A 25,228-nucleotide genomic window follows, 5' to 3' on the forward strand; every position below is an offset into this window, starting at 1 on the left:
AAATTCTGATAGGCTAGGTGGTTTTCATAGTTGAACCATGATAGTGATTTTGCCTGTTTCACCTATAAAATGGAAATGCTGACTTTAAAATAAAAAGATCAGAGTAATAAATAATTTAAAAAATAACATTAATTCAATTCATTAAAAATGAATGTTGTACAGCTATAAATTGAATTAGGACTAAATGTTGTTTCAAATGAACCATTTAAGAGGGTTTTGGCATCACAAAACGCGTTCAGCGATGCTCCATTGAACATTTACTAAAACAAAATTAGCCTTTTTGCCTCGTTCAGGAGAATCAAATCAGTGTGAACTGTGAACAGTATTGCATTCAGGAAGCATTTCGGGAGCTGATATAGCACAGGGACAAACATAATTGATTTTCTCAAGTAAATGTGTCTATTGACAAAAAAAAAAAAAAAAAAAAAAAAAATACATAGGGTCAGGGACAAGTTAAATGATACATTTTAGCAATGCCGCACTTCCCACACACATCGTCTTGGATAGTAAGTGTTGTATCTCCCTCTAGTGGTGTAATATGGTAACAACAGAGAAGACCAACTCCACCCCATTGTGAAAATCAAAATGGCCAGACAGTACCCTTTGAGGTGTTTGGAACTGTAAGGGGACAGCTACAAAACACACTCTGGCTGCATGGAGACTCCCGATAGTGTACCGCTTTAAAACAAATACATTTGTGTCGTTTTATATGTGCATTTTGAGCGCAGTGGTGTTCAAAATAAGGTAAAGAACCCTTTGCCTTTGCTGAATCACTCCGGAATAATATTTAGTTGGCGCACTGGTACTCACACACGTGGGTTGTCTGAGTGTGTTTTGGTGGTGGAAAAGCTCCTCAAAACCACTGTTGGTACAGTTTGGACCATGTTAAAATCCAAAACATTTGTGAAGAAGACCCGCTCTGGTGGAGTGTTGAAAATAGTGCGCGAACATTACCTCCGAGATGACATCTGGTGTGGAAGTGAAGTTTGTAAGGAGTGCAAAGATGAAGCTCCAGTGCTACAAGAGGACGCGTGCATAGAGAGTAACCTGTGCTCGTATCCTCACTATTTAATCCCAGACACCAATGTGGTTTTACATCAGGTACATTTTCCCTCATTTTAATCTCTTTTCATTTTTTTCCTTTCAATTCGCTGTTAACAATAACATACATTTTTATTTGTTTTCGTAATCAATCAACTGTCATATCAGCATGTTATAAGACCAGGGGCCCGTTTCAGAAAGGAGGTTAAGTGAAAACTCTGAGTATGTTAACCCTGAAATGAGGGAAACTCTGGGTTTTCCGTTTCAGAAAGGTGGGTATATCAAACCCGAGAAAGCAGAGTAAGTCAAGCCCGTTTCTGAAAGAGAGGTAACTTATACTCAGAGTCAGTTACCATGGTAACTTACTCTGTGAACCTAACCTGGTCGGGAGCAGGTTTTCTTCAGTAAACTCAGAGTTTCTTGCGGTCTCCTCCCCTTTTTTAAAGAGGAAGTGCTGTTTAAACACTAACAATAAAATGTATTTACACATTCTTTAAGGAATATATATTGTTTGTCCATGTTTTAATTGACTAAATCTGTTTTGCAGCAATTTGCCAAAAAGTAAAAGGATTAAAACGTTTGCTAAACTTTTATTTGATTACCACCATTTTTTATAATATATTTCTATTAAATCATTAAAAAAATTGGAATAAAAAACATTTTATAGAACTCAATTGTTTTTCAAACATAATTTAATAAGTTATTAATGATAAAAATAAGATGTTAATCTTATTCATAATCAATTATTGAAGTTAGTTGATTACATATGTTTTATTGAACAAATGTTTAATTTATTTAACTCATTTTCATTTTAACTGATGATAATAATAATAACCGTAATTTAATAATGCTGTTTATATATTTAATAATTGTTTAATACCATAAACCGTGATATTTTCTGAGACGGTTCTTATACTGTGAAACTCTCATACCCCACATGGGGGAGTCCCGCACACCACCCCCACTGTTAAACAAGTTACTCAGCAACTTTTACTGTTTTAAATTAACTACTTTTTACTTTTTAGATTTTTAGACTGGTATTTTTACTTAAGTAAAAATGTATCAAAGTAATAGTAGCCTACTTTAGGTTGAATAACATTCTTCCAGTTTCACCTCTGATATTATAACAGTAAGTTACTGTAAAATAGTTATGAATTATTAACCACAAATGACATCTTAAACAGTGTAGTTAGATTAATGTAATACTTACTATCTCTAGAAAGTATTGGTCTACATATTACTAAATCCTATATCAACCTCAACTACTTGATTAACACAAAGAGAAGAGACAAGAAACAGCACTTTTAAATCTTTCAGATTAACAATATACAATTGCATGAATTATTCTTGAATTGATCAAAGTGTGTAGAGGGAGAAGGTTACATAAAACATATAACTTTTAAAAATGTATGTTAAATGCACTATTGTTTTATACTGAATTGTTCTATAGTTTATGCAGTAGCTTTTTTAATGTAATTGCATCATATTTTATTTTAAATTACAGAAGAATTAAGAGTAACCCCCTTAATTAAATTACAATATTTAGATCACTTGTTAATTAATTAGTGTGAATGCTTCAAGCATTCACACTCTTGAAATCCAAATCTTTCTTCTTATTATTATTATTCCGTATTCTTCCGTACGTTTTTCGGTCGCTTTCTTCTCCTCTCTACTTTGTGCTACAAAAACCATTCAAGTATCAAAATGTGCAGCTTTTCAAGGACATGTGTGCTATTACTTTTCTTTTTTATAACCTTTATAATTTTTAAATTATTAAACTTTTTGTGCATATTTTTTAACATGGAAGTCAATGGAGAATTCTTCAAATTCTGTTTTATGCTCCTTCTGCTTTCAAAGCCTACAACTTCTGCATACTTTCAGCTATTTCTGTCATTTAAACTTTAAAATGTTGAGAAATTTGTAAGCTATTAAAGTTGTATTCAACTTTTTGATATCTATTATACTTTTTTCACAATCTCTACTTTAGTCTCATGATGTTTTTCAACCCGTTTCTGAAATTATAATGGGAGTGAATGAGAGAGACTGTTCAGAGCTAGAGCACGTGCTAGAGTGAGCCAGCTTGAAACCTAATGCTAAAAAATAATTTTTAAATCGCTGGCCTGGCCACAATTTTCACTCTTTGGGCATAAAATTATACTTGAAACGTAGGTATTTTTGTTGTGGTTCCTCTCATGTGTTTAGTAAATCCCTGGGACTTATAGTTTTTTCACTGTGTCCTTCCAAAGGACAAGAGTGACAGACATTCCTCCATTGGCAGCAATTATAAATTCAGGTCAAACTTTTGTGATTAGAGCAATACAAACCAGTTTTTTAACTTGCCAAAGTGGTCCCTTTTTTTAACTCTATCCACAAAAAAAATACATCACATCGTTCACAAAGGCCTTGTCTCGCTCACGGTCAGGTCATTTCGCCAATACAACCTATAGTTTTGTCTCTATTGAGGTTTGTTCGAGGCCAAGTATCAGCAATTTTGGCCTCTGTCTAAATAGGAAAGCTGATTGCACAGGTGATGCTGATTAGCAAAGATCAAAGGGAGACACACATAATTGGTCCTGTGTTCTGATTGGTGGACAGTCACTCAGCTCTTTTCTGAAGGATACTACAAGTTTTTGTTGCATTTATGCTTCTACTTCTCCTGTTCTCCCTCTCTCTTCCCTCCTCTTCTCCTCCTCCAATCCTCTACTCCTCCTGTCCTCCTATTCTATCCTCCTTTCATAATCTCTTCTCCTTTCTACTCTTCCTTTTATCCTCTTCTATCCATCTGCCTGTCTTAACTATTTGACTTTCTGTGTCCAAATGATCTATCTATCTATGTATAGACTATGTATGTATCTATCTGTGTATCTATCTATCTATCTATCTATCTATCTATCTATCTATCTATCTATCTATCTATCTATCTATCTAACTAATCCATATTTCTAATTAATCTATCTTTCTTTCTTTCTAGATAATCTATCTTTCTTTCTTTCTAACTATACTATCTTTCTTTCTAAATAATCTTTTCTTTCTAGCTATACTATCTATCTTTCTAACTGATCTATCTTTCTTTCTTTCTAACTAATCTTTCTTTCTTTCTAACTATACTATCTGTCTTTCTTTCTAACCAATATATCTTTCCTTCTTTCTTTCTAACTAATCCTTTCTTTATTTCTAACTAATCCTTTCTTTCTTTTTTTATCCTTTCAAATCCATCTTTCTTTCTAACTAATTCTTTCTTTCTTTCTTTCTTTCTTTCTTTCTTTCTTTCTTTGAAATTCATATTTCTTTCTTACTAATCATTGCTTTCTTTCTTTCTTTCTTTCTTTCTTTCATCTATCTATCATCTATTTTTCTTTCTTTCTTTCTTTTTTCTTTATTTCTAATAATCTTTCTTTCTTTCTTTCTTTCTTTCTTTCTTTCTTTCTTTCTTTCTTTCTTTCTTTCTTTCTTTCTTTCTTTCTTTCTTTCTTTCTTTCTTTCTTTCTTTCTTTCTTTCTTTCTTTCTTTCTACCTAATCTTTCTTTCTTTCTTTCTTTCTTTCTTTCTTTCTTTCTTTCTACCTAATTCATCTTTCTTTCTTTCTTTCTTTCTTTCTTTCTTTCTTTCTTTCTTTCTTTCTTTCTTTCTTTCTTTCTTTCTTTCTTTCTACCTAATCCATCCATCTTTCTTTCTTTCTTTCTTTTTCTTTATTTCTAATAATATATCTTTCTTTCTCTATCTATCTATGTCTTTTTTTCCTTCTACCTAATCCATCTTTCTTTCTTTCTTTCTTTCTTTCTTTCTTTCTTTCTTTCTTTGCATTTCAGCTTATTAAATGCATTTGAATTAAGCCTTTTTTCTTTTTTGCACTGTTTTGCATTTGTTTGTGCATTTCAGTTAAGCTTTTGAAGCATTCACACGCATATTCCGCAGGAAATGCAATTTTTCTAGTTACACCTAACACCTCTTTTTGTCTGGCGCTGTTGCCATGGTGACTCATAATATCTGCGCTCCATTGATAATGGCTTTTTATAGTTGTGGTGCACGCGCTTAACTCAGAGTCAGTCAACTCAGAGTTGATTGAACTAACTCATTTCAGCTGTTCTGTAACCGAAAACTCAGAGTTTCCCATCTCAGGGTAAGTCAACTCAGAGTTCAAGCTTTAACTCAGAGTTGGTTGAGCCTCCTTATTGAAACGGGCCCCAGATTCTAACATGCTTGTTTAGGTCAGTTTGAGTGTGTGCCATAACATGAAGCACCAAAGAAACATAAGCTATGGCACGTGGGTTGTCTGTTCAGTTCTTGGCATTCTTAGTATTGGTTATCCCTTAAAAATCGTTATATCATAACTTCAAACCTAAGCATCTTGCAATTGTAAAGTTCATGTCGCTTTGGATAAAATAATTTGTAAAGCAATACAAGGTAACGCAGGTGAATGGAAAAGAAAATACCGTGTATCACCATATTTTCCAACTTGATTATTAACAATATACAAAAAAAAATTAGTTTTCTGAAATGTAATTTAAAAATGCAATGTCACATCTGATTAAATATGCACTGATTTGCATACATTTGTAGAACTAGAAGTATATTTGAATGAAGCCAGGTTCTAAAATATTAATTTTTTTTAGGATATTTTCGTCACTCATATATATATATATATATATATATATATATATATATATATATATATATATATATATATATATACATACATACACTCATATATGGTGTATATATATGAGTGTATATATATATATATATATATATATATATATATGATATATGAGTGTGTGTGTATGTATATATATATATATATATATATATATATATATATATATGTGTGTGTGTCTGTGTGTGTGTGTGTGTGTGTGTGTGTGTGTGTGTGTGTGTGTGTATGTATGTGTATATATATATATATATATATACATACACACACACTACCGGTTCAAAAGTTTTAGTTCAGTCTCTTCTGCTCACCAAGGCTGCTTTATTTGATGTAAAAAAAAAAATGACAAACAGCAATATTGTGAAATATTATGACAATTTATTTAAAATGACTGTTTTCTATTTTAATATATTTTAAAATCTAATTTGAAAGCTGAATTTTCAATATCATTACTGTTGCTAATTACACATCAGTTTTCAGTGTCACATGATCCTTCAGAAATCATTCTAATATGCTGATTTTATGCTCAAAAAACATAAATTATTATGTTCAATGTTGAAAACAGTCGTGTACCATTTCCCCCCCCCCAAAATTCTATGATGAATAGAAAGTTCAAAAGAACAGCATTTTTTTAAAATATAATTTTTTCTAACATTATAAATGTTTTTACTGGTTTTACTTTTGATCAATTTAACTCATCCTTGATGAATAAAAGTATTTTCTAATTTCTTTCCCCCAAAAATAAAAAAGAAATTCTTATTGACCCCAAACTTTTGAATGGTAGTGATTTAATGTTACAAAAGCTTTCCATTTCAGATCAATTTTGTTCTTTTGAACGTTCTATTCATCAAAGAATCCTGAAATAAAAATGTAAAAAACTGTTTTCAACATGGATAATTATCATAAATGTTTCTTGAGCATCATATTATAATAATTTCTGTAGGATTGTATGACACTGAAGACTGAAGTAATGCTGCTGTAAATTCAGCTTTGATCACAGGAATAAATTACACTTCACTATATATTTACATAGAAAACCGGTGTTTTAAATTGTAATAATATTTCACAATTTTTTATTTTTTTATTTTTTTTATATCAAATAATTGCAGCCTTGGTGAGCAGAAGAGACTTCTTTTAAAAACATTAAAAAAAATCTTACCGATCTAAAACTTTTGACCGGTAGTGTAGTCGTGTATATATAAAATGTCAACAGCTATTACCATATTTCTAGGAATAAGAGGTTATACAAACCAGGCGAATGATGTATGAACAAATCCCTCTGTAAAAATTCCAGAATACATATGGGAATAAAACTAATGTATTTGGTGTATTTAAGTGCCACTGAAGTGGATGTTTTTTTTTTTTATATGTTTTCTTTCCACTAGTCTGAAAAAAATACATTTTATGAGGCAAAATAGCCCAACATCTCAAAAGGCATGAAACAAACAATGGTTTTGCTTGTAATGTCTTGCCTTAAATGAGACTTAAGTGATTTGGTGTTCAAATCTGACAGCTTGACATCCTCGTGGACCCTCTGATTAGGAACGTCATCATTCTTCAGACCGTTTTACAAGAGGTCAGACACAGGAGCGCCACGGTCTACAAAAGAATCAAGGACGCTATTCATGAGAAGGATAAGCACTTCTACACCTTCACTAATGAGCATCACAGGTAACACATTCTGACATGCTTTTGATTTAACTTGACTACATTTCTGAATACATCTGTCTCACAACTCTCATTGATTAAAGGGAGACATTCGTTGAACGAGAGCAAGGGGAAAGTGCTAACGATCGTAATGATCGAGCCATCCGTGTCGCTGCTAAGTGGTACGCTGATCACCTGGCTAAAGTGGCCGATGGTGGTCTACTGAAAGTGGTTCTGCTGACCAATGACCGGGCTAATAAAGAAAAGGCAGAGCAGTGTGGTCTGATTGTGTACAAATGTAAGACACTCATTTTCTTTTGTAATGTTCTTGATGTCATTGTGGCAAGTACTGTCTTTATTATGGCTAGTTTAGGGTTAGTTTGAATTTAATTGTTTGTGTTAATCTAATGGTTTGGGAGGATGTGTTTTCTCCATAAAAAAAGTAAAAGTAAAGTTTCTGTTCTATAAATTCTAAAATAAATTCTATTCTTTTGAAATGTTTATTTGTCAAAGAATCCTGAAAAAAGGTAGAAAAAAAGTATCACTGTTTCCACAAAAATATTGAGCAGCTGTTAAAGCTAAGCTGGGCAATTTCTGGAGAGGTTAGCAATAGCCAGCTAGCTTTGTAAACATAAGATCCCACCCTCCCATCAGAGAGTCTCTAAAGCCACGCCTCCTCAAAAACACATGAAGGCACAGAGCAGAGTCTGCAAAGCGTCACGAGAGACGGTGTTAAATGACCTCATGTCTCAAACCAGCATTTAACATTGCAGTGATAATGAATGTAAACAACTTGCAGAGTCTGACTTGTACCAAAGTCCCTCTAAAGGAGAGTCTGTTCACTCGGCGGCCATCTTTGGCGGCCTCCAGGCAGTTATTTCGGACATCCTATCTATTTGAATGGGGGAATCATGAAGTCTCAAAAACTGCTGGCCGAATTCAAAATTCAATAACATATTTCAAATCAGCAACAAAATCTTACTTGAACTGTCTCATAAATGTTGTTTCTTATGCTTAAATAGCGTTACAAACGCACCGTTTTCAGGTCTAGACGAGCCAGTGCGCATGTGCAGTCCTAAGCGCGAATCTCGGGTTATTATGGAAACTGGAGCTTCTAACGGCAGCTGTTAAAAGTAAAACTCTTTTACTTAAAAGTAACGATGCTGAAAATTCAGCTTTGCTATCACAGGAATAAATTACTTCTTTAAAATATATTAAAGTAGTCTATTTGTACTGTATTTAAATTAAATAAATGCAGCCATAGTGACTTTCAAAAACAATAAAAAACATCTTGCAAACCCAAACTTTTGAACGGTAGTGTAAAAATCGTATTAATTTATAATCAGCAAATTTTAATTGACAGCCTCAATCTTCATGTAACGATATTTGCATAATTGTTACAAGTTAAGATTTAAAAATGAATGCAGGTTTTATTTCTATATTCTTTTCTCATGTAGGTGAAGAGTATATAAAGAGCTTGATTGGCAATCCTGAGCTTGTGGACAGGCTTGCATTGACAGCTGATGATCAAGTGCGTACAATGTGATGAAAAATGATCAAGAAAGCTTTTTGTTTTTTCTTATAATATATATTCTCAATATAAAAAGTTTTATATAGTGACTTCTCTTTTTTTATGATTCTCTATAGAATGAAAACACTGGCAGTAAGTTACTCTTTCCAGAGCACCTGCCCTTATCCAGGATTCAGACTGGCATTAAGAACGGAACGTTTCTTCAGGGCACATTTCATGCCAACAGAGATAACTATCTGGAGGGTACAGTCTTTATACATCGAGAGGGGGCGGATATCAATGAGGTAGGCAGGTTATCATGAAGAAAGACAAGCTATTGATTATTTTTCTGAAATTCATTATTAATGTATTTCTAGTCATTTTTGCTGTATTTTTAAGAATATTTTGTAACATTGTATGTTCTTGCAGGTTCTACTTCGAGGCTTTCAGAACTTAAACCGGGCTGTGCATCAGGATGTAGTGGCTGTTGAACTCCTACCCAAAGAACACTGGGTTGCTCCATCATCTGTTGTGCTGCTGGATGATAGTCCAAATGATGAAGATGCTGAGGAAGATGAGACTGAGAATAAGGTAGGATAAGTCCCATTAGATCAACAGTTCATATAATTACTAGAATCCACCGAAAGACACTGTGTAGTTGAATCTGAACCCTTTATTTCAATAATGTATTATGGGTTTATATATTGTTGTTAGGGATGAACCGGTATGAAAATTTTGACCGATAAACCTTTATATTTGAAAACCAACAACTGATAGATTGGCAGATTTGACAGCATGATTACAAATACAAAAGTCATGGTTAAAAAAGCCATGTCCCAAGCACACAATTACAATTTTATATTTTTTCATTGCAATTTTATGTAGCCTACAACTGTTTTTATTTTCCTTTTCAAGTCAAGTGATTCCAATCATATTCAGCAATTCAAAACCATCATGTTTGCATCTGAACTGTCTCACCTGAGGGAAATAAATAAATAATTTTTCAGCTTTAATATATTGGCCAAGTTGTCTTACTGGGCCGATAACAATAACATTAAACACTAACATATATATCGGCCAATGCCGATTAGGCATGGGCGGTATCCAAATTTTCATACCGTCAAACCTCCTCCCTATTTTACCGCGGTATACGGTATTACCGCGTGACTAATTAAAAATTACGAGATAAGGCATCACACATGATGACACGTTCAACCAGAGAGTGTCGGTTCCAATAATGCATCTAAAAGCTGTCAATCAACTATTAGAAAACAGGAGATACATTGTCTCACACCAGAGAATGTGAGCAGAGTGGTGATATTTCCTCTAGAGAGGGCAGCGCATTTCTGAAGATCACGCGCCACGAGCTCTCGACGCGAGCCGAGTAGAGCCGAGATAAAAAAAAAAATTATTAATAAACTAGTGTTTTCTATGTCAGTTGCTGCAAAGATAAAGATTGCATTGACGATGCAAACTGGCATCTTCATGGTATGAAAACACGAATAAAGAGTAGCCTAATGCACACTTCATATGAATAAGCCTATAGCAGAGAGCAGCCCATTTCTTTTAGCTTGTAATGTTTTGTTTAAAAGTATAGACATTTCAAGCTTACATATATATATACACTTCTCAGATCATTAAGACATGTATCTTATATGCCGAGTTTCAGTTCATGTATGAATCGCGCTCCAGTCACGCGTCGGCGCGTGTCCTGATTAGGCTACTATCTTTGCTTTTTATTTATTAGCCTAATCCAGGCAATTCGTTGATGAAAAAAATAATTAAATGAAGATGCAATTTATTCAAAACGAAATTCGTTTTAAAGAAAGGCTTTGTACAAAACAAAACGTAATAACTGGTCATAATCATGTCTGACTGACACAACGTGTTTTCTATGTCAATTGCTGCAAAGATAAAGATTGCATGCAAACTCGCATCTTCACGGTAGTGAACGCGAATAAAGAGTAATGCACACTACATATGAATTAGCCTAAACATAAGCAGAGAGCAGCTAATTTCTTTTCGATTGTTAAAGAAGACATTTCAAGCTTACTACACTTCTCAGATCTTGTTTCTTATATGCGAGGTTCAGTTCATGTATGAGTCGCGCTCCAGTCACGCGCCGGCGCGTGTCCTGATCACTATATTTGCTTATTATTAATTAATCCAGGAAATTCGTTGATGAAAAAAAAATTTAAATGAAGATGCAATTTATTCAAAACGAAATTCGTTTTAAAGAAAGGATTTCTACAGAACAAAACGTAATAAGTGGTCATAATCATGTCTGACTGACCCATTCCAAATGTTTTCCGATATTGCGCATTTTATGATCTTATCTTAGTCATCTCATGAAGTTCCCTTTTCATAAAATCAACATACATAGAAAAACATCATATTATTAAAAAAATATGAAAGGAATACGTTTTTTTTTCAACCCTAGCTTATATTTAAGCGTCACACGGTCCGCCCCGCTGTAGACTACATGCATGTGGCGTGCATGTGGTGGTGGGGCACAATTTTCAAATAATAATCGAATAATACCAGGCAATCTTTAAATATTATTTTTGCTTGAAATGCCCATCCCTGCCAAACTGCAGAAGTCGTGTTCTTCTTCGAGACCAAGTCGGTGCACAACTTGCAATCTTTGCCCTCTCTCCCCCACTCTCTCGTCACCACACTGTCACGTCATGAGAACCAGATATAAGCATTTTAGCCATTAAATAAATTGTATTTAAAACATTGCACTTATATAGGAGACAAGGATTCCTTGTCTCCTATTTAAGTGCATTGTTTTTTTGTTTTTTTTGACGTTATGACGATATTGAAAATGATACCGTTACTATTTTTAGATCCCGCGGTATACGATATTACCGTAATACCGCCCAAGCCTAATGCCGATATATTGTGCATCCCTAAATTCTGTGACCTGGATGACACCTTTGTAATGTGTGTAGTGACTCTTTGCTGTTGTGTTGTAGTTGAAGAGTGAAGCATCGGAGCTTAGCGCTCTTAAACCCACTGGACGAGTGGTGGGCATTATAAAGAGGAACTGGAGGCCTTTCTGTGGTATGCTCTCACAGTCACAGATCAAAGAGGTAACACTGATCGCCATATTACAATGATTTCTGAAAGATCATGTGACACTGAAGACAGGAGTAATGATGCTGAAAACTCAGCTTTGCCAAAGACATGAAATATATTAAAATGGAAAACAATTGTTTTTAACTGTAAAAATATTTCACAGTATTAGTTTTTACTTTTTGTTTGTTAAAATAAATCGGTAAGCATAATAGACTTCTTTCTTAAACTTTTTTTAAGTGATTAGTGTAAACTGATCTAATGAAGTTTTGAAATGTGGTGGCAGAATTAGTTTGCTTATAGAATGGAAATCTTATTCTGAACAGATAAATGCATACTACAGTTTTGCTCATATAGTCACTGTATTTTGATCAATATTACATGACTGCTTACAAAGAGAATTAGCTTTTTTTTTAACTTTTTTTATTTGTTTATTTTTATAAAGAATCTCTTTTTCCAGATGCATTGCATTAATTAACTATTTTGAACTTTAACACCAGGCAACAAGACACCTTTTCACCCCAGCAGACCGACGAATCCCACGTATTCGAATCGAGACTAGACAAGCCGCGACTCTGGTTGGACAGAGGATTATGGTTGCTATAGATGGCTGGCCTAAAAACTCCAGATACCCAAACGTATGTGTCAGTCATTTACACTCTTCACTTTATACACATAATGGCATGCTGGTTTGACTCAAGTTTTTAGGCAACAGATTTCCATCAGAGATGCATTTTTATAGTATTTTGATGCAAGCGTGCATTTACTTTAGGATCATCAATCCTGCATATTGTGTATTAATATCCACTTTTTCTGCATCTTTACACAGACTGTTTTAAATGAATGGTTAAACATAGCTTGAGTCTGGAAGCCTGGATGTTAAAATTCCACTGATCATTTCAAGATCACTTTATATTATTTTTCTCCATGTCTCTCAGGGACACTTTGTTAAAAACTTGGGTACTGCAGGAGATAAAGAGACCGAGACCGAGGTGCTTCTCCTAGAACATGATGTTCCTCACCAGCCCTTCTCTCAGGCTGTTCTTAGCTTCCTTCCCAAGATGCCCTGGAGTATTACTGAGGAGGTAGGGCAGTCATGCATTGTTGTGTCAGAATGTTTCATTATTACTCTGGAAATGCTCAAGGCTTGATGTTTATCTGTGATTTCGTACAGGAGTTAAAGGTCAGAGCAGATCTCAGACACCTCTCTGTGTGTAGTGTGGATCCTCCTGGCTGTACGGATATTGACGATGCTCTTCACTGTCGGGAACTGGAGAATGGAAACTTGGAGGTATGTGTGAAGTATTTTGAAAGGTAAAGGAAATGTAGTAGTGCTCTTCCTTTGGGGTTTTGTATTGAATGGCATGGTTTTCTTTTAGGTTGGCGTTCACATAGCAGATGTCAGCCATTTTATACGGCCAGGAAATGCACTAGATCAAGAGGCAGCAAGCCGAGGCACTACAGTCTACCTTTGTGGAAAGGTACTTGTGTGTGGAAAAAACATTATGGATTGGTTGGGTCAAAAGCTTTAACAAGAAATACTCCTTTTTAGGGTTGGGCATCGCTTTGATTTGAACGATTCTGATTCCGATTCCGATTCTTCCTTTTGATTTCGGTTATTTTCGATTCTCGATTCCGATTCTTTGAGGGGTGGAGTCAAAACATGTCACAGGCTCACTTCACAGAGGAACATTTTATTTTGATTCAACGAGTTGTAGTTTTGTATTTAAATATTTAACGCAATTACGCAGTATCCTTTAAGTCCTGCCTGCCTATTACACACACACACACATGACCCACATAAAAGATGCACGTCAGTATCGATTTCACTTTCGGGCTTGAACAAACATAACTCATACAAATTATGCCAAAATGTCTGTTTTGTGTTTACAGCTTATGAATGCTCAACGGCTGTCCGAATTTGCTCACTCATTTTCATTCACTCATTTACTTAGTGAAGAGTAGCCTATTAGTGGACTAACGTAGGGAATAGGCCTAATTTAGTGAATGAGGGTTTAGAGGGCGATTTCAGATTCAACCAGTGAAAAATAGAGGACACTGACAACGCGCTGACAAACAGGACCGAGCAGGTAATATTTAAAATGAAACAAAGTCTCAACTTTAAAATGTGCTCAGTCAAAAGAAAATTAAACAATAGGCCTACCGTTTGTGGCTTTTTGATTGATTTTCTCAGTTAAAGCCAAGTTCAAATCCACGACGTTATTCTACTAACTCTCATGACTGCGTTGTTGGACACAAATGGTGGATTTAGATTGGTCAGCATGTCAATCAAACCCCCTGCTAAATATGAATTTACGCTAATTTAAAAGTGAAGTGCACATTGCTGCACCAGCTTTTTATAAGCGATGTAAAAAAAAAATTCGTTTTCAAATTAGCGCCAATTCAAGGCACAGTAACAACAGTGCTGCTCCGCAAAGACCACACCAATATACATGCCCATGCAAACGTGCGCACTTCCAGAAATCCGGTGGCCACTATGGACCAAAACTTGCACATTTGGAACCGATGATCGGAATCGAAAACAAATTTTCTAAACGATTCCAATGGCATTGTTATTTTTTGAACGGTTCCAAGTTGGAACCGGTTCTCGATGCCCAACCCTACTCATTTTAAATTAGCCTTTTGTTTAGTATAACTATAGATTAATTATAAGGTTATATGTGCCATTTTTAATAATAAATGAATACTTTTATTCAGAAAGGGTGCTATAAATTGATTAAAAAATGACAGTAAAGACCTTTATATTGTTACATAAAAGATATTTTAAATTTCTACTTATCAAAGAATTCTGAAAGAAATGTATCAGTTTACTCAAAATATTAAGCAGCAGAACTGTTTTTAACTTTTAATAAAGGAGGTTATTTTAAATTGTAATAATAATTAATATTATTACTATGTTTTACTGTATATTTTTATCAAATAAATACAGCCTTGGTGAAGCATGAGACTTTAAAAAAAATCGTACCAACCCCAAACTTTTTAATGGTACTGTAGGATTAATCTTTTAGTGTTTTGTGCATATTACTTTATTATTTTTTGTGATAAATAGTCATTCCTTTCCACAGAGAATTGACATGGTTCCTGAACTTCTGAGTTCCAACTTGTGCTCTCTGCGGTCCAATGTTGAGAGGTGTGCTTGCTATGAAACCATTATCCTCTATGTGATTATGCTTTGTAAACTCTTTACTATATATTTAAATATCAAATATGCTTTAACTTTCACTGTCTAATATGTACTTTCACTCTAAGGTTAGCATTTTCTTGTATTTGGGAGATGAACCACAAAGCTGAAATCATCAAAACTCACTTCACAAAGAGCATCATTAACTCCAAGGTATGCTCTAATTTAAAAAAAATGTATTTAAAACTGTGTTCTATAATGGTCTTCAAGGAAGTGTTGTTTTGTCTTGTAAGGCCTCCCTTACATATGCCGAAGCTCAGATGAGGATCGATGACTCCACCATGAATGATGACATTACAAAGAGTCTGCGGGGCCTTAATAAACTGGCCAAGATCCTAAAGGCCCAGAGGATTGACAAAGGGTATTTCCATTTAACTAGATCTGTCATTTTGAAACTCACCTATGATTCTGAAGCAGACTTTAACCCTTTGCATTGACAGTTTTTGTAAGGGATGCTTATTTTACCATTTTTCAGAGCACTGACCCTCTCCTCTCCTGAAGTACGTTTCCATATAGACAGTGAGACGCACGACCCCATAGATCTGCAGACCAAAGAACTGATGTGAGTTCCATATTCCTCTTTCTGCCTTTTTTCAGTCTTTTATAAAATGAAAAAACCATTGCACACCTGCAATTGCCTTTAAGTCTCTAGAATCTGCTATGTTTTCTTTTGTTAGTTTTTGTTAGTTACTTTTTACTGGCTTTGTCTGGATTCTGAAAGTTAAAATGGTTTGGCTTTGGTTACACTATTTTAAGTCCACTTTAAACATTCTACTAACTATAAGTAACTTTGCAAGTACATGTCAACTAACTCTCATTCGAGTATTAGTAGACTGTTAGGTTAGGGTTCGAGCTAGTACAATAAGTTGACATAGTTGCAAAGTTACTTAAAGTCAGTTGAATGTCTGAAGTGGACCATCAAAATAAAGTGTTCGATGACGTTTACGTGTTTCCCCAGGGAGACTAATTCTATGGTGGAGGAGTTCATGTTGTTGGCAAATATCTCTGTAGCGCAGAAGATCTATGATGAGTTCTCAGAATGTGCCCTACTCAGAAAACACCCTCCACCACCACCATCCAACTATGACATCCTCATCAAGGCTGCAAAGTCAAAGGTGAGTGAATGTTCTTCATATTATGTTTCTTCTTTATATAATCCAAAAAAAGTAAGGCTTCCAAAGTCATGGCAAAGTTACACACCTATACTCTTGCAGCTATCCTGTTATTAAACATTGAATGTATTTAGATTATGTTATATCTGCTGTTTTCTTCTCAATAACAAATTTAACACACAACAAAAATGTCAGCAGTAAGCAAACTGCAGTAAAGAAGCATCTGAGCACAAGCACTACAATTCAGAACTCCAGTCAAATCATGTTTGTTTATTTTTTATTTGTATCATTTATTTTTTTTACCAAAAAGATTCATCAAGATTAAAGTCAGTGTATTTTTCTAGTTTGTTGCATGATTAAGGCTCTGATTTACTTGAAGTGAACTCAAAGAATGAACACATTTGAAAGTGATTCTCAGCATTCTTTTTCTTTTTCGTTGCACGTGTTAAACATCTTCAAATTGCCAATGGTCCATGATGATTGCTGTCAATTTTGTTGAGCTATATTGAGAAGTTGCAAATGCAAATCTAAAGGGCTCCGAGCATGGGCAGTGTCCTAATGTTTGCAAACAAAACAATATATTATTGCAAAGCCATTTCAAACTTGTTTTTATCCCTTAAAAACATTTTTTTTTTCCTGTGAGTATATCAGGGTCTGTAAACAAGTAGGTGAAGAGCCTATATTAATATACACTATATTAGTGTATATTATGTGTCTTGTGTTAGTCAGGGCATCCCAAACTTTTTCATGATATGAACCATCTAGAGAGGTATATTCTTCTCACGTTTTAAATAAGTGCAGCATTTTGGTCGGTTTCATTGAAATTTTTGCCATGTTATTCCTTTTTTCCAGGACCTTGTCATCCATACAGATTCAGCTAAAGCGCTAGCCGATTCCCTGAACAATGCAATGATTGAGAACTTTCCATACTTCAACACTCTGCTGAGGATTCTGGCCACCCGCTGCATGATGCAGGCTGTGTATTTCTGCTCTGGCATGGACAATGATTTCCACCACTATGGCTTGGCATCGCCCATTTACACACACTTCACATCACCCATCAGAAGGTGAGACAAGCTAGTCCCTGTAAAATTGTTATATTCAATCAATTTAGAGGCATAGTCAAACCAAAAATGATTCACTTCCCCTCATGCCATCCAAAGCCCCTTTCACACAGCGAGTTGATCCCAGGAAATTGCCGGGAAATTGCCAGAACGCCTTCTGTGTGAACGCAAACACGACCTGGGATTGATTCTGGGATTGATCCCGGGTTGGGGACCTAGTAACATTGCCGTAATCAGTCCCGGAACGCGCGCTGTGTGAACAAAAGCCAGGACCAATGCCGTAAAGGGTGCGTCATAGTGATGACGCTCGTGCCTTTGCGCGACTCTGTTGCTCTTAGAAGAAAGTTTGTGTTCGTCATCAACAAAGAAAGGACGAACAAATACCTGCAAACTGGAGAGAAGCAGAGACCAGGAGCTCCTCATTATCCGGGGTGTCCATGGTTAACCGATTAACCGTTTAAAAATGCATAACCGAGTGAAACCTTTTTGCTCGGTTAAGTGGCGTCAATACATATTTGCACAAAACTTTTGCGTTTTTTTTCTGATTGTCAATAAAAAAATATTGTGAAATGACAGCGTTTCTATTAACGGTGTTATGCGACTAAAACTTTTTTTTTTCCTTTCGCGATAAGCCGTTCCAAAAATAATGGCAACGGACGTTGGTATCACAGCCACCACACTAGACATTATTATTATTTATGGAAGGAGACGTGGTGTGTCATCCAAGCATTAATGGCAGGGAAAGTCGCAGAGTTTCTGTGTGTTTCTCCCTCATTTCTGCTCCGCAGTCTTGATTGTGGCATTTCTTCGAGGTTTTGTCTAGTAGGTATAATTCCTTGTATCTTTTATGAATTTTAAAAAAGAACTCTGCCTCGTATATGTCCAAACGGTCAGTGTACATTTGTGTTCATTCGTTTCCCCTTATTTAATCCGTAGGCCTAATTGCAAAACGAAAAATGAACGGTTGTATTTTGTAAAACGCAGAGTTTAACACCAAAATGTTCATTTGAACTGTAGGACTACGTCAAATGCTGCGCAAAAATATATAGGCTATATATCGACGAATTTTCAGATATTTGTTTGATTTTTTTGCCCTTTTAAACATTTAAAATATTTGACAAATGAATATGGGGGAAAAAAAGATTTTACTGGTTTTCTGAGGCCAAATTAGAACCTGGAAATGATATTTTCCCCGCAGTGCTGAATGAGAAGAGCCGTAACCATAGCCTACAGAAAGGGGATTTATAGATGATTTAATATATAATAGATATAGTATATATTAAGATATAATAAATGTGTCTGATAATAAAATGATATAAAATAACGAGGCATTAATTGTTTATTAAACTATTGTTTTCTAAATCAGTTTCTGCTAAAAACAAATCTCCATCCCCAGATGCACCTTTAGAGAGAAATACATAATTAGCTAGGCTACATAATTACATAGTCAGAAGATATTGGCTTTCGATTCGAATTTGTTCGTTTTAAATTGGACATTTAAAGCAAATCTTTAAATGTCCAATTTAAAACGAACAAATTCGAATGCGGTGGCTGTTTCAGTTCTCGCGCTTCAGTTCACGGAGATCATGAAGCACGCCTGTTTGTTAAAGCACAACGTTTTCTTGTTATTGTGAGCTTACGCAAATAAATGTATTTGCGAATAATGTATTATTATTTTCTGTATGACCAGAATGAACTGCAATGAAACTGCAAGTGTTCACATGGGCGTCTCGCAGCCTCCACACTAAGCACACACTGGATATGCGTCAAAATATTGTGTTTATTTGTGCTTTGTTCCTTTTTTGGATAAAAGCGTCTTCTACATATGCAGCCTATAAAATGTTACAATAATGATGATTATTATTATTATTTGCGGACACGGAGTTTTTGCGAAATGGACGTGTTGCCAATGTGCGAATTTTCAATTGGCAATTTCAGTTTGAAGGGTGATGGAAACGCGCCTACTTTAACTGCTCTGAACTTACCACTGCGTTTTATTTCTATAAATAAATTTCGTTTCAAATGTGGTCCAACCAGTTATTAAAGGTGTTAAAAATTAACTCTGTATCTCGAGGTTGCGGCGCGCACACTGGATAACCGAGTATTAACCGATAAGGGCCTCGGTTAACGGTTAATGAAAAACTTAAAAACGTGCAGCCCTTCCATACTGAAGCTGAGATCGTTAACCAGCTTTGTGGAACGGTATGCGTGTGTACGTGTTTTCGACGCGTCCGTTATACGTCTCATCCTGACGTCATGTGTCTTCCCGGGATTTTTACGGGTTGTGTGTGAACGCACTCACAGATCCCGGCAAATCACTTGCAGTGTGAATGAACCGAAATCAAACAATCCCGGGACAAATGCTGGGTCATATTATCCGTGTATTTTCTGAAATCTCTGTGTGAAAGGGGCTCTAGAGATGTATACCTTTCTTTCTTCAGTTGAACACATTGACTGTAATCCATACCATCCCAGTGGATAAATTTGTGTCCGCTGAAGCAAAACAATAGGTCTTTGTATAAAAATACAAATATTTTAAACTTATTTTGATTAGAAACAATTGCTGCTGACAAACTGTCATACTTGCATTTACGATGGTGTTACTTGCAGATGACTTAAGCAATCTAAAATAGTTTCAGCTAAATAACAGGTCTGGATCTCCATCTTTTTACCACATTACGACAACAAAAGCACTTGAACGCAACACACTGGTAAATACCAGTTCACAAGTGGAAAATATCCTATTTTCCATAGCACGTGAACGCAGCATTAGTCTCATACAGCCAACACACAACCTACCTAACAACATTCAACACACTCAAATGCCGTTTAGTGTGATAGTGTAACTGTTAGAGCAAGTGAAACAGCGCTGCGTTACCTCAAGTTTAATTCATCTAATAAACTGACCTGTGTGAGTAATTCAGCACTTGCTTGTAGTTCGGTAGAATGAAATGTCTTTATTCCTTATATATCCTCAGGACTCAAGTTGCATGTGGCACTGGTATGCGTCCAGCCCTCCTTCACACTAAAGTCATGTTAAAAACATTAATGTATTCACTCATCCATAAAAGATCCATCAGCTTGATGACAAGATCCATAATTCCGCTTAATGTGGAATATACAGTACGTCATCGATATATGTCTTTGTTATTGTAAGAGGTTAGCGACCCCTGGTGGCGAAAAATCCTGCATATTGGACCTTTAATGATATTTATGAAAGTTATGTTCCTGCATTGAAACACTGATGGTTCAAAACATTGGTAAAAAGATTGTGGAATGAATCCATGAATCAAGCAGTTTAATCTAATCTGTCTTCTACAGAGACCCAATCGCTTTGTATTATGATATTTAATTTAGGCATGTATTCGCATATAATTTTTGATAATTACAAATACATCAAGTTCAACAAGAATGGTCAATAGCAACTCAGCCATAACTTGCTTGATGCTTGAGAACAAACATCATTGGTCTTCACATCTCAAGCAAGTATGTTTGAGCTTCGGGTTGCTTAAATTGAATGTTCTCTATTTATGTGCAATTAGTGCTGGGCGGTAAACTGGTTCACACCGGTTCACACCAGTGTTTATTGTTGTTATGAAATGAATGTTTAATATACCGCAATACCTGTGTATGACGCTTTAATAGGAACTTTAAGCAACAGCCTCTGGTTGAACGGCATTCTGGCGTTCTCTTGCACATGCGTGACATTAACTGCTACTTCGCAACTTTCTACAGTAACGTCTACTACGGGAGAACAGCTGATTTGCTGTAGTCGTTACTACGTGACAGATTAAGAAAATTAATGTTATGGTTTCTGTACATTAAATGTCAACATGAACCCTTCTCTTATTTTTTTAAATCACTTTCTTTTTTGTATTTTGTCTGATGATTAAAGTATCCCCTATGCCATCCTTTACTGTTGCTTAGTGATTTTTGCGCTCTTTAGCTACAGCAGTTAACAGTTTACTTCCAGGTGCCATTGCCGCATGGATTACCTTCATTATGAAGTAGTTTTTTTCACCTATTCATAAATTGATCCTTCTTGACTGACCATTTATGGTTGTTTTTTATTTATTTTTTAGATACTCTGATATCATAGTTCACCGTCTGTTAGCGGTGGCTATTAATGCAGACAACACTTACCCAGATTTGATGGACAAGCATAAGCAGTCGGCCTTGTGCAGCAACCTCAACTACAGACACAAAATGGCCCAGTATGCACAGAGAGCCTCAGTGGGATTCCACACTCAGGTAAACTGCAAGCACTAACATCAACACGTCTCCAAAAACCATGACTAATGATTTTTTAAACATCTTTCATCTTGTATCTTCAGCTATTCTTCAAGAATAAAGGAATCATAAATGAAGAAGGCTTCATTCTGTTTGTTAGAAAAAATGCCATCATAATTCTCATTCCTAAATTTGGTTTGGAGGGCACTGTGTTCTTTGAGAACAAGGACAAACCCAGTCCTCATCTCAACTTTGACTCTGAGGTACGCATATATCTTGAGATCATTATGTGCAGCCCCATAACCAGGCAATGCTAGCCTTACAGGTTATATTCGTGAAATATTACTTGATTCTATGAATGTTCTGAGGTTGAACTTGGTTTTTTTTTTCTCCTCAGGGTCCAACTCTCAAAGTGGAAGAACACACTTTCCACATATTTGATAAAGTCAAAGTGACAATAAGCCTCGATGCTTCCAACATCCAGCATCAGAGGATCAGAATGGCACTCATTGAACCAGTGGTACGTTTTTGTTTTTGTTGAGAGACATTGCTAGCACATTACATTTACAGCTCAACATCAATTGCATTTTTACAATGTCCACAAAACTAAAATTGACCAGTGTCAAATTGACCAAAGTCCTTCACTTCACTGAACAATCATAAACCCATTTTTCATGAGCTGAACTCAAAGATCTAAGACTTTTTCTATGTACACAAAATTCCTTTTTCTCCCAAATATTGTTCACAAATCTGTCTAAATTTGTGTTAGTGAGCACTTCTCCTTTGCAATCCATCCACCTCACAGGTGCGGCATATCAAGATGCTGATTAGACAGCATGCTTATTACACCGGTGTGCCTTACAATAAAAGGCCACTCTAAAATGTGTAGTTTTACCAAACAGCACAATGCCACAGATGTCCAGTTTTGAGGGAGTGTGTAATTGGCATGCTGACTGCAGGAACGTCCACCAGAGCTCTTGCCCGTGAATTGAGTGTTCATTTCTCTACCATAAGCCGTCTCCAAAGGTGTTTCAGAGAATTTGCCAGTACATCCAACCGGCCTCACAACTGCAGACCACGTGTACCCACACCAGCCCAGGACCTCCACATCCACCATATTCACCTCCAAGATCCAAGTCTGAAACCAGACACCCGGACAGATGCTGCAACAATCGGCTTGCGTAACCAAATAATTTCTGCACAAACTGTTTCAGGGAAGGTCATCTGCATGTTCATCGTCCTCATCAGGGTCTCGACCTGACTGCAATTCGTCGTCGTAACTGACTTGAGTGGGCAATTGCTCACATTCTATGGCGTCTGGGATTTTGGAGAGGTGTTCTCTTTACGGATAAATCCCGGTTTTCACTGTACAGGGCAGATGGCAGACAGCGTGTATGGCGTCGTGTGGGTGAGCGGTTTGCTGATGTCAACATTGTGGATCGAGTGGCCCATGGTGGCAATGGGGTCATGGTATGGGGAGGCGTATGTAATGGACAACGAACACGGTTGCATTTTACTGATTGCATTTTGAATGCACAGATTATTTTGGCCAGCGTAAGGCACACCTGTGCAATAAGCATGCTGTCTAATCAGCATCTTGATATGCCACACCTGTGAGATGGATGGATTATCGCGGCAAAGGAGAAGTGCTCACTAACACAGATTTGTGAACAATATTTGAGAGAAATAGGCCTTTTGTGTACATTGAAAAAGTCTTAGATCTTTGAGTTCAGCTCATGAAAAATGGGGGCAATAACAAGTGTGTTGCGTTTAAAATTGTCCAGTGTTGATTCAACCAATTACGTAATAAATAGACAGTAAATATTGATTTAAGTTAGTATTTTTATTTATTTCGTTTTTACAAAAAAGACCATCCTAGTGCTCATTTTTCCCTTATGTCCCTTTGTTTATGGTATATTTGTAGTGATATCTCTCCCTGGGTTTATTTGTTGATTTATTATTAGCTACATCTCTAAATAGAACTTAGGTCAACAGGTCGAAACAATGTAGAAATAAATTAAATTAACTTTTTAAATGTCACTTAAATATAGTTTTGTATTTTTGCCTTTTCCAGATCCCTGGGGTTAGTGTACCTGTGCCTGAATCGGAACCAGAGGCCAAAAAACCCAGGCTTGACCGCTGACAACTGTGGACCAAGAAGCAGAGTAGTACTATAAAAACAAAAATTAAATGAAAAGATTTTCAGATCAGACACAAGGTAGTTTCAAGGGAGCCTCGAGTGAATTCACAAGTGAAAGAAATTTATATGAAAAGGTTTTAGTAGTTTTTTATTCTGTTTACATAGTTTTTTTTCTGTTTTTTACTTGCCAATACACCATTTTCTGCAATCTGTGATAAACTGTATAATTATCATTTGGAACGGTAATTTTTGGATATATGGATTAATTTTCAGTGAAAATCTCATTAAATTTTAAATATGAGTATTAAGAAATGTTTTTGTTACTTTTTTAAAACTATATTAAATACATTGTAGAGTTCAAGGGTTTATCCAAATTTGTTGTTAAACAGTGTTTAACATTGTAAGAGAATCAATATTCTATTACAATGTTAAATCTGCTGCACAGAACAATTTGTATCAATTATTATAACCTGAAAACAAAAATCCTAAAATGGGCAGACGACTGGAATGGCATTGTCTCTTATTGGCCATGCCTTATGACATCTAAACTCTTCACCATACTTTGAATCTGGGGCAACAAGTGTCAGATCAGATTAAAAATGTTAGGACAGAACACAAGTAAAAATATAAGATTACAAAAATAAAATAAAACATCCATGACTTTCCAGCCTGAATATCTGTAAGATTCCCAGAGTTTCTAAAACAGTGGGTACCCTGTATAATTTGGAATACAGAAAGAAAAGAGAAATGTGCTTTATTTCTTCTTTACATTTCAATTGAAAAACTAAAACATCAGCTGTAAGTACATGCTGAATGTATTTGGCTCTAGTTCAGAACAGCTGTGTACAAAAACAATAATATGTGCCTATGTAACATCTTTTGATAGATTTTAAAAGAAATATTTTTCTTAATTAGATTTTTTCACTTTTAGAAAGAGTGTTAAAGGGATAGTTCACCCAAAAATGAAAGCTAAGTCATTGATTACTCGCCTTCATGCTGTACCAACCCCATAAGACCTTTGTGCATCTTCGGAACACAAATGAAGATATTTTTTATTAAATTTGAGAGCTGTATCACTACCACATAGGCTCCTAAGGGATTGAAACTTAACGGCCCAGAAAGTCATTAAAGATGTTTAAATATTCCATGTGACTACAGTGGCTCAACTATAAGTTTATCAAGTGACGAGAATACTTTTTGTGCTAAAAAACAACAAAAATAACGACTTTATTCGACTATTCCTTTTCTTCCTTGTAGGTCTGAGACGAGAGTTCAAGAGATTTCCACGACGCATGCACGAGAACTGAACTGAAGAAGTTTAAGTTCGCAATTCTCACGCATGCGTCGTGGAAATCTCTTGAACTCTTGTCTCGGGCCTACAAGGAACAAATGGAGTAGTCGAATAAAGTCGTTATTTTTGTTGTTTTTTTAGCACAAAAAGTATTCTCGTCACTTGATAAACTTATAGTTGAGCCACTGTAGTCACATGGAATATTTAAACATTTTCTTCAATGACTTTCTGGGCAGTCAAGTTTTAATCCCTTAGGGTGCCT

At 35.5% G+C, this 25,228-nt stretch overlaps 1 protein-coding gene across 1 annotated transcript; it reads left to right on the forward strand.

Annotated features, from left to right (window-relative positions):
• Nucleotides 1-592: 592 nt before the first annotated feature.
• Nucleotides 593-23,979, forward strand: dis3 (DIS3 exosome endoribonuclease and 3'-5' exoribonuclease). Its single transcript, XM_039657440.2, has 21 exons — nt 593-1,101; nt 7,206-7,363; nt 7,444-7,637; nt 8,797-8,870; nt 8,987-9,154; nt 9,279-9,440; nt 11,828-11,944; nt 12,428-12,565; nt 12,866-13,012; nt 13,102-13,218; nt 13,307-13,408; nt 15,014-15,078; nt 15,198-15,282; nt 15,363-15,490; nt 15,605-15,691; nt 16,088-16,244; nt 17,094-17,308; nt 21,388-21,556; nt 21,640-21,798; nt 21,933-22,055; nt 23,610-23,979. The coding sequence occupies exons 1-21, from the start codon at nt 883-885 to the stop codon at nt 23,676-23,678; spliced, it is 2,853 nt and encodes a 950-aa protein (XP_039513374.2). The 5' UTR covers nt 593-882; the 3' UTR covers nt 23,679-23,979.
• The last annotated feature ends 1,249 nt before the right edge of the window (nt 23,980-25,228 follow it).

This window comes from Pimephales promelas, chromosome 6, assembly GCF_988280905.1.
Source record: "Pimephales promelas chromosome 6, fPimPro1.hap1.1, whole genome shotgun sequence".
NCBI classification, from domain to species: Eukaryota; Metazoa; Chordata; class Actinopteri; order Cypriniformes; family Leuciscidae; genus Pimephales; species Pimephales promelas.

What these genes read in the sequence shown, in the direction of transcription:
- dis3 (XM_039657440.2), top strand. Translation starts at nt 883, where the DNA reads ATGTTAAAATCCAAAACATTTGTGAAGAAGACCCGCTCTGGTGGAGTG. An exon ending in TTCACTAATGAGCATCACAG is followed by an intron (nt 7,364 to 7,443) that starts GTAACACATTCT and finishes CATTGATTAAAG; the next exon opens with GGAGACATTCGTTGAACGAG. An exon ending in TGGCACTCATTGAACCAGTG is followed by an intron (nt 22,056 to 23,609) that starts GTACGTTTTTGT and finishes TGCCTTTTCCAG; the next exon opens with ATCCCTGGGGTTAGTGTACC.